The sequence below is a fragment of the Eucalyptus grandis genome, chromosome 7 (assembly GCF_016545825.1).
Source record: "Eucalyptus grandis isolate ANBG69807.140 chromosome 7, ASM1654582v1, whole genome shotgun sequence".
Lineage (NCBI taxonomy): Eukaryota > Viridiplantae > Streptophyta > Magnoliopsida > Myrtales > Myrtaceae > Eucalyptus > Eucalyptus grandis.
In genome coordinates this window covers 1056461-1066601 of record NC_052618.1, presented here as the reverse complement: position 1 = coordinate 1066601, position 10141 = coordinate 1056461, and the positions used below count along the sequence as shown (strand labels likewise).

The window sequence follows — 10141 nt, the reverse complement described above, 5'->3', positions numbered from 1 at the left end:
CCCTAAAAATGGGAAAAGTTGGATTGATTTAAAATATGTTAAACAACAAGTGACAAGTTTCAAATTAACGGGATACCAAATCAAGGTGATGCAATTTTTACCCCTTGCAAGAACGCATGTCTGGTAGTAATTAGGGGGAAAATTAGAAATATCGAAGGGCTTCAAAAATAAAATGAGATTGATAATGACTAAACTCCCAACAAGGAAGGCAAGTTGAACTCGTTGGCATCGAGAGGAAGTGATAAGATGAACTTGGAAGTCTATGCGAACCTTTCGAGAAGACTTGTGTCGATAACTTGGCTTGTCGAAGGGTAAAACCTTTGTGAATTTCATATAAGTTAGAGCACTCTCAGCCGCCACCTAAGTCATTCGCATGCTAAACCGCAAAATGGGGTGGCTTGGAATTTTCGGCCTCCTCTGTTTCCTCTCTTTCTAGCATTCCTTCATTCCCTTTGCCTGACCCATTTGCCCTCCCGACTAGCGCCATGGCTTGCTTCTTTTCAAGAATTTCCTTCGTGCTTGATAGCAAGGCAAGTGTCTTTATTGGTATTTTCTACACTCAATTCTTAACAACTCAAATGAAATATATGTGAAAATTACAGACCCTAAAAATGGGAAAAGTTGTATTCATTTAAAATATGTTAAACAACAAATGACAAGTTTGAAATTAACGGGATACCAAATCAAGGTGAAGCAATTTTACCCCTTGCAAGAACGCATGTCCGGTAGTAATTAGGGGAAAATTAGAAATATCGGAGGGCTTCAAAAATAAAATGAGATTGATATTGACTAAACTCCCAACCAGAAGGCAAGTTAAACTCGTCGCTGCGAGAGGAAGTGATAAGATGAACTTGGAAGTCTATGCGAACCTTTCGAGAAGACTTGTGTCGATAACTTGGCTTGTCAGAAGGCTAAAACCTACCGTGAATTTCATATAAGTTAGAGCACTCTCAGCCGCCACCTAAGTCATTCGCATGCTAAACTTCAAAATGGGGTGGCTTGGAATTTTCGGCCTCCTCTGCTTCCTCTCTTTCTAGCATTCCTTCATTCCTTTGCCTCACCCATTTGCCCCGACCAGCGCCATGGCTTGCTTCTTTTCAAGAATTCCTTCGTGCTTGATAGCAAGGAAGTGTCTTTATTGGTATTTTCTACACTCAATTGTTAAGATCTCAAATGAAATACATGGGAAAATTACAGACCCTAAAAATGGGAAAAGTTGGATTCTTGTAAAATATGTCAAACAACAAGTGATAAGTTTCAAATTAACGGGATACCAAATCAAGGTGAAGCAATTTTTACCCCTTGCAAGAACGCATGTCTGATAGTAATTAGGGGGAAAATTAGAAATATCGAAGGGTTCAAAAATAAAATGAGATTGATATTGACAAAACTCCCAACGAGGATGCCAAGTTGAACTCGTTCGCTTCGAGTGGAAGTGATAAGATGAACTTGGAAGTCTATGCGAACCTTTCAGAGAAGACTTGTGTCGATAACTTGGCTTGTCAGAAGGCTAAAACCTACCGTGAATTTCATATAAGTTAGAGCACTCTCAGCCGCCACCTAAGTCATTCGCATGCTAAACTTCAAAATGGGGTGGCCTGGAATTTTGGGCCTCCTCTGTTTCCTCTCTTTCTAGCATTCCTTCATTCCCTTTGCCTCACCCATTTGCCCTCCTGACCAGCGCCATGCCTTGCTTCTTTTCAAGAATTCATTCGTGCTTAATAGCAAGGCAAATGTCTTTATTGGTATTTTCTACACTCAATTGTTAACAACTCAAATGAAATACATGCGAAAATTACAGACCATAAAAATGGGAAAAGTTGGATTCATGTAAAATATGTCAAACAACAAGTGACAAGTTTCAAATTACGGGGATACCAAATCAAGGTGAAGCAATTTTTACCCCTTGCAAGAACGCATGTTTGGTAGTAATTAGGGGGAAAATTAAAAATATCGGAGGGCTTCAAAAATAAAATGAGATTGATATTGACTAAACTCCCAACCAGGAAGGCAAGTTAAACTCGTCGCTTCGAGAGGAAGTGATAAGATGAACTTGGAAGTCTATGTGAACCTTCGAGAAGACTTGTGTCGATAACTTGGCTTGTTAGAAGGGTAAAACCTACCTTGAATTTCATATAGGTTAGAGCACTCTCAGCCGCCACCTAAGTCATTCGCATGCTAAACTGCAAAACGGGGTGGCCTGAAATTTTCGGCCTCGTCTGTTTCCTCTCTTTCTAGCATTCCTTCATTCCCTTTGCCTCACCCATTTGCCCTCCTGACCAGCGCCATGCCTTGCTTCTTTTCAAGAATTCCTTCGTGCTTGATAGCAAGGCAAGTGTCTTTATTGGTATTTTCTACACTCAATTGTTAAGATCTCAAATGAAATATATGTGAAAATTACAGACCCTAAAAATGGTAAAAGTTGTATTCATGTAAAATATGTTAAACAACAAGTGACAAGTTTGAAATTAACGGGATACCAAATCAAGGTGAAGCAATTTTTACCCCTTGCAAGAACGCATGTCTGGTAGTAATTAGGGGAAAATTAGAAATATCGGAGGGCTTCAAAAATAAAATGAGATTGATATTGACTAAACTCCCAACCAGGAAGGCAAGTTGAACTCGTCTGCTTCGAGAGGAAGTGATAAGATGAACTTGGAAGTCTATGCGAACCTTTCAGAGAAGACTTGTGTCGATAACTTGGCTTGTCAGAAGACTAAAACCTACCCTGAATTTCATATAAGTTAGAGCACTCTCAGCCGCCACCTAAGTCATTCGCATGCTAAAGTTCAAAATGGGGTGGCCTGGAATTTTGGGCCTCCTCTGTTTCCTCTCTTTCTAGCATTCCTTCATTCCCTTTGCCTCACCCATTTGCCCTTCTGACCAGCGCCATGCCTTGCTTCTTTTCAAGAATTCCTTCGTGCTTGATAGCAAGGCAAGTGTCTTTATTGGTATTTTCCACACTCAATTGTTAACAACTCAAATGAAATACATGTGAAAATTACATACCCTAAAACTGGGAAAAGTTGGATTCATTTAGAATATGTTAAACAACAAGTGACAAGTTTCAAATTAACGGGATACCAAATCAAGGTGAAGCAATTTTTACCCCTTGCAAGAACGCATGTCTGGTAGTAATTAGGGGGAAAATTAGAAATATCGAAGGGCTTCAAAAATAAAATGAGATTGATATTGACTAAAGTCCCAAACAGGAAGGCAAGTTGAACTCGTTGGCTTCGAGAGGAAGTGATAAGATGAAGTTGGAAGTCTATGCAAACCTTTCAGAGAAGACTTGTGTCGATAACTTGGCTTGTCAGAAGGCTAAAACCTACCGTGAATTTCATATAAGTTAGAGCACTCTCAGCCGCCACCTAAGTCATTCGCATGCTAAACTGCAAAACGGGGTGGCCTGAAATTTTCGGCCTCGTCTGTTTCCTCTCTTTCTAGCATTCCTTCATTCCCTTTGCCTCACCCATTTGCCCCCGACCAGCGCCATGCCTTGCTTCTTTTCAAGAATTCTTTCGTGCTTGATAGCAAGGCAAGTGTCTTTATTGGTTTTTTCTACACTCAATTGTTAACAACTCAAATGAAATACATGTGAAAATTACAGACCCTAAAAATGGGAAATGTTGGATTCATGTAAAATATGTCAAACAACAAGTGACAAGTTTCAAATTACGAGGATACCAAATCAAGGTGAAGCAATTTTTACCCCTTGCAAGAACGCATGTTTGGTAGTAATTAGGGGGAAAATTAGAAATATCGGAGGGCTTCAAAAATAAAATGAGATTGATATTGACTAAACTCCCAACCAGGAAGGCAAGTTAAACTCGTCTGCTTCGAGAGGAAGTGATAAGATGAACTTGGAAGTCTATGCGAACCTTTCAGAGAAGACTTGTGTCGATAACTTGGCTTGTTAGAAGGGTAATACCTACCGTGAATTTCATATAGGTTAGAGCACTCTCAGCCGCCACCTAAGTCATTCGCATGCTAAAGCGCAAAATGGGAGGCCTGGAAATTTTCGGCCTCCTCTGTTTCCTCTCTTTCTAGCATTCCTTCATTCCCTTTGCCTCACCCATTTGCCCTCCCCGACCAGCGCCATGCCTTGCTTCTTTTCAAGAATTCCTTCATGCTTGATAGCAAGGGAAGTGTCTTTATTGGTATTTTCTACACTCGATTGTTAACAACTCAAATGAAATACAATTGAAAATTACAGACCATAAAAATGGGAAAAGTTGGATTCATGTAAAATATGTCAAACAATAAGTGACAAGTTTCAAATTAACAGGATACCAAATCAAGGTGAAGCAATTTTTACCCCTTGCAAGAACGCATGTCTGGTAGTAATTAGGGGGAAAATTAGAAATATCGGAGGGCTTCAAAAATAAAATGAGATTGATATTGACTAAACTCCCAACCAGGAAGGCAAGTTGAACTCATCGGCTTCAAGAGCAAGTGATAAGATGAACTTGAGAAGTCTATGCGAACCTTTCAAAGAGACTTGTGTCGATAACTTGGCTTGTCGAAGGCTAAAACCTACCGTGAATTTAATATATGTTAGAGCACTCTTAGCTGCCACCTAAGTCATTCGCATGCTAAACGCAAAATGGGGTGTGGAATATTCGTCCTCCTCTGTTTCCTCTCTTTCTAGCATTCCTTCATTCCCTTTGCCTCACCCATTTTCCCTCGACCAACGCCATGGCTTGCTTCTTTTCAAGAATTCCTTCGTGCTTGATAGCAATGCGTCCCACTATTGTTGTGACAAATATGCTGGGGTCACTTCTTATCCAAAGACAGACTCACGGAACAAGGGTGTAGATTGCTGTTTGTGGGACGGTGTGACTTGCGATAATGTCACTGATTATGTCATTGGTCTCGATCTTACTTGCAGTTGGCTTTGTGGTTCTCTCCATTCCAATAGCTCCATCCTTCTCTTTCGCCATCTTTAAACCGGAACCTTTTCGGTGATAACTTTGCTAGGTCACACATTTTTCCTAGTTTGACTACATTTGAAAAAATGAGTCATTTGAGTCCCTCTAGTTTGCACTTTTTTGGCACCATTCCTATTGAAATCTCTTGTCTCTCCAAACTGGTGTCACTTGATCCTTCAAATAATTATAAAGAATCATACTTGTTCTCTACTCTCAGGTTGGAAAATTCGATCTTCATAATGTTCTTCAAAATACAACGGATTTGAGAAAGATTGTTCTTGATAATTTAGATATGTCTATGGTTTCACTAATATCCTCTTCCAATTTGTCTTCTTCTTTGGCATATTTAAGCATTTCTGGTTGTTCCTTAAGGGGCATATTTCCTCATAAGATTTTTTGATTACCCAACCTTATAACTCTCCATATAATTACCAATCACAACATACATGAGATTCTTCCCCAATCCAATTGGATTGCTCCTCTTGTGTCCTTGTCTCTCAGAAATACAAGTTTTTGCAGGAAAAATACGTGATTCAATTGGTAACATGAAGAGTTTAAAAATTTTAAAACTTTGCAATTGCAAATTTAGAGGACACATCCCCTCATCAGTGTGGAATCTCAAGCAACTTCAAGTTGTATATCTTGCCGGGAATAAGTTGAGCGGGGTTGTAGAGTTTGAAATCTTAACAAAGCTTAAAAATCTACGAATGCTTAATATTTCTCAAGAACTAAATCTAACTCATAATAGACTATACTATACATTTCCAATGCTTGAAGGGTTGGGGTTGTCATATTGCAACTTGACCAAGTTCCCCCATTTCTTGACTTCGTTAAAAATATTAATCATCATAGACCTCCATTCCAATAAGATTAATGGGGAGATTCCCTATTCGATTTGTCAACTGAGTTCACTCCAGTTTGTGTATCTTTCTTACAATAATCTTTTTGTGAATATGCCATCGTGTTTTGGTAATATAACCAATCTCTTGCATCTAGACTTGACAAGCACAAAATTATGTCTTAGTTACGATGAGTTCAGTGACATCTTCCCATCTTGGCTGAAAGCACCACTCGGTAACACAAAAACACCCCCATCAAATCAAAAGCATTGTGTTCTCCATCGCCTTTTGAAGACGGAGATCACTGCATTTGCCAAATCGAGCTTTCTCTTCAGGGTCTTCTATCAATCTCGGAGTATACTGTGACAGTTCTGCAAACTTGACCCTATATTGGTCAACTGTCATACTTCCCTGGCGAAGACGTTGGAATTCCTCTATCTTTTGTTCCCGAGCAGTAACTGAGAAGTACTGTTCATTAAAAGCTCTGAGGAAGGTGTCCCACACTTGGACCACACCTTCCGGGAACACAGTATCCTTGGCGGCTCTCCACCAAATGTTGGCGTTACCTTGAAGTTGGTACACAGCTAGTATTACCTTTTCTTCCTTGTTGCACATCAGTAGTGCAAATGCCTGATCCAAATCTTGTACCCAGAGCAACGTAGCTTCAGGATCCCCTGTACTAGTGAACCTCGACAGGTTCAACTTCAGGAATTGTTCTACAAACTTGTGGATCAGTCTCCTAGTGACCACAACTACTGGCAAAACTTCAGCAGGGGCCACGGCAGGTGTAGTGACAAGTGCTACAGCAGGGGCGGCCTTAGCAGTGGCGGCAACAGTAGCAATAGCGGCGGCTTGATTTTATGCTTGCCGATCCATTGGGTTACCCATAACCTCTAGCACTCGCATGATCCCTTTGATCCTGGGATCATCAAGGGTTACTACCCCAGCACCAATAGGAGGTGATGCTACTCCACTAGCACTAGCCTGTGCCGGTGCCCTAGCTTTGCCTCCTCAGGTAACAACCCTAGTCAACGATCTAACCTGAGCTGTAAGCCCAACAACTCTTTTACTTGGAGTTCTCTACTCCGGCTCGCTCATGGTCCAGTCTTTTCTACTAAAACTTGTCTTTCAAATCCACACTAGATTAGAAGTTGAGCGATAAACACACGGCAAACAATTTTACTAATCATCTACCATCGACATGCACCAGACATGAATTTAAATGTCTTTCTACCACTATCCCATGGTCTATTGCACCTTATCACTCCAATTCCTAACCATTACTCTAATACCACTTAAACAGGGATGTTATGCCTCGATCCTCGGGCACGCACTCATCCCTCACCTTGGTCGATTTAATAGGGACGTCGCAGGATACACCGCTGACCCTTTCATTTTAATACGCGTGCGGAAGCATATAAACAATCCCTAGACAATAAAACGATGGGATAGAAAAGTAGGACTCCAAAGTTTCATGCTTTAAAAACAACCACACTTATATACATTGCAAATCATAGTGCAAAATATATATAAGGAGAATTGTTAAGTCAGGTTTTAAACCATCGGTTCATAAAACAAATACTGTAGAAAATAATTTACTTCCATCAAAAGAGAATTTTCCTATGACTAACTAATCAAACAGGGCTGTCAATTCTTCGGGCTTTACCTTCTACTCTTTGGGCCTCTAGTCATTCACCAATGCCATCTAAGGACTTGAAAATGGTTATACAATAACCAGTGAGACTACGTCTCAGCAAGTTCTATCCCCTAAAACTTGATTAGGAAGCCAATACACTCTAGAGGCTGCCTAAGCACAACACGGGTCAGAGGACTTACCTTGGCCTCAGTTCCTTCTTGTAAGTCAACGTTATTTACAGATGACTTATCTCACATCAATCAATCAATCAATTCATAACATCAGATCAAATCATTGATCAATCGACCTAGTCGATTACATGTCATCTCGACCATTTCTTGGTTGGCTCATCTCATACTATTTATAAAGTCCATTCATATCAGGACTGCTCACTGCTAAGTTGATAAATAGATAATATAGCTCGTTTATGAGATGTTCGGGTATACTGCTCTCTGCTAAGCTGCCATATCGCCCATAGGTTGATATAGTATACTGACAGTGTTCAATCTAAGCTGATAAGGTATACTGCTCTCTGCTAAGCTGTCATATCGCCCATGGGCTGATATAATATACCAACATATTCCATCAAAATTAACAAGGTATACTGCTCTATGCTAAGTTGACATATTGCCCGTAGGCTGATATAGTATACCAATATATTGCTCTCTGCTAATATCACGCCTTGATCCTCGGGCATGCACCCATCCCTTACCTGGTCGATATAGTAGCGACGTGCCAAGACGCATCACCGACCCTTTCATTTTTATATGCACATGTGGAAGCATATAAGATAATCCCTAGACAATAAAACAATGGGATAGGAAAGTATGACCAATTTTTCACAAAAGACCTTTTTATAAACACACAAATTTATACACTGAGGTCGACAAAAAGAATCGACTTTCATCAAAATAGAATTGTCCTATAACTCACTAGTTAGACAAGGACGTCGATTCTTCGTGCTTCACCTTCTAACTTCGGGGCTCCTGGTCCTTCACCAACACCACCTAAGAACCTGAAATGATTATACAATAACCGGTGAAACAACATCTCAGTGAGTTCCACCCCTTAAGACCCGATTAGGAAATCATATGCCATAAGGGTTGCTTATGCACATCACGAGTTATAGGACTTACCTTGGTCTCAAATGCCACCTACAATGTAGCACATTTTGAATAGGCACCCAATCAAACAACATAGATCGAAACATTGATCAATTGACTTAGTCGATTACATGTGATCACGACCTTCCCCTGGTCGGTACATTCAATACTATCTATAAGTCCTATCAAATTAGGACTGCTCACCCAAAGCTGAAATTATAGATAGTATAACTCGCCCAAAGTTGATAATATAGTATACTATGTATATGCTCGCCCAAAGCTAATAGATTAGGGTCCCCATGCCAATTTAGTATACTATATATGCTCGCCCAAAGCTGATATATTATATTGCTTGCCCATTACCTTTTACCAAAAAAAAAAAAAAGATTATATTGCTTGCCCAAAGTTGATAATAAATTGCTTACCGAAAGCTGATACTATGGTATACTATTTATATGCTCGCCCAAAGTTGATAATTTAGGGCCCCCAGGCCAATATAGTATACCACTCCCACTATACAACCAATTCATCATTTTTATCATATCCGATAAAAATAACCGTGTATGGCTACACGGTTGGTCTTAGCCAAATTATAATAATTTCACTTTTGATTTTCCCTCTCCTTTCAGCAATCAAAAATAGATTGTTGGTGCTATAGACTGACGCCCGGTAAATTTTCCATTAATTACGAAAATTAATTAATTTAGGAAATAAATCCTAAAATCACAATTAAATCAATTCAGCACAAAATAAAGCTCGAATAATTAAATAGAGAGTACTACGTCGGCTCTCTCGGCCTAATTTTCGGAAAATAAATAAATTAACATAAAATTTCGGTCATAATGCCTAAAGCTCTCTCTATTTGCTAATTGCTACCATTGACCATGCAACGGATAAATAAATTAACTAATCCTAATATATCCACCTAAAACTCAAATGGGCTATAGATGTGATGAACTTGCTTGGGTTGCAAGCCCACGGTAATTGCTAGGCTTGAGCGAGCTTGGGCTTGGTTGCGGTTTGGGCTTGCTTTGTAGGCTTCAAAGAGCTGGCTAAAACTTATAGGCCGAATTGTGGGCTGGTTGTTGAAGTTGAAGCTGAAACTCACGACTTTAAAGGGCCCAACTGCTGGGCCATTGTTGGAGGTGGGCTGGACTGTCACACGAGGCCAAGAGGAGACGCGGATAAAGAAGTAGCTACATCTGAGTCGCGAGGGATGCACGGTAGCTTCGGTCTTCGTTGCTAGGTGTGGTTGATCGAAAGAAGAGGATTCAGACACATGGGGTTGTTGCTTCATGGGACGTGGGCTGAATGGAGAGAGAGAGAGAGAGAGAGAGAGAGAGAGAGAGAGAGAGAGAGAGAGAGGGCTTTGGGTGACTCTGTTGATGGCTAAATGTGGTAGAGCTGGGAGAAGCAGCTATTGGCTTGCTGAAGCAAAGCCACAAGGAAACCGAAGTGTTGCAGTCAACGAAAGGCTTCGGTTTGTGGGCTTATGTGGCAGTGAGAGGGAGGGTGAGTGGAAGAGATGGGCAGAGAGCGTCAATGCTGGCGCGAGGGAAAATGAACACAGAGAGAGATGAAGTCGGCTGGTGTGGCATCCGAAAGGTGAAGAAGATGGGCAGCAAAGGGGAT

General features: G+C 40.5%; 1 protein-coding gene across 1 annotated transcript; it reads right to left on the bottom strand.

The window, feature by feature from the left end:
* Window positions 1–6025: 6025 nt before the first annotated feature.
* Window positions 6026–8604, bottom strand: LOC120295655. Its single transcript, XM_039316945.1, has 3 exons — window positions 8543–8604; window positions 8375–8421; window positions 6026–6621 (listed from the first exon to the last, which is right to left on the bottom strand). The coding sequence occupies exons 1-3, from the start codon at window positions 8602–8604 to the stop codon at window positions 6026–6028; spliced, it is 705 nt and encodes a 234-aa protein (XP_039172879.1).
* Window positions 8605–10141: the final 1537 nt, after the last annotated feature.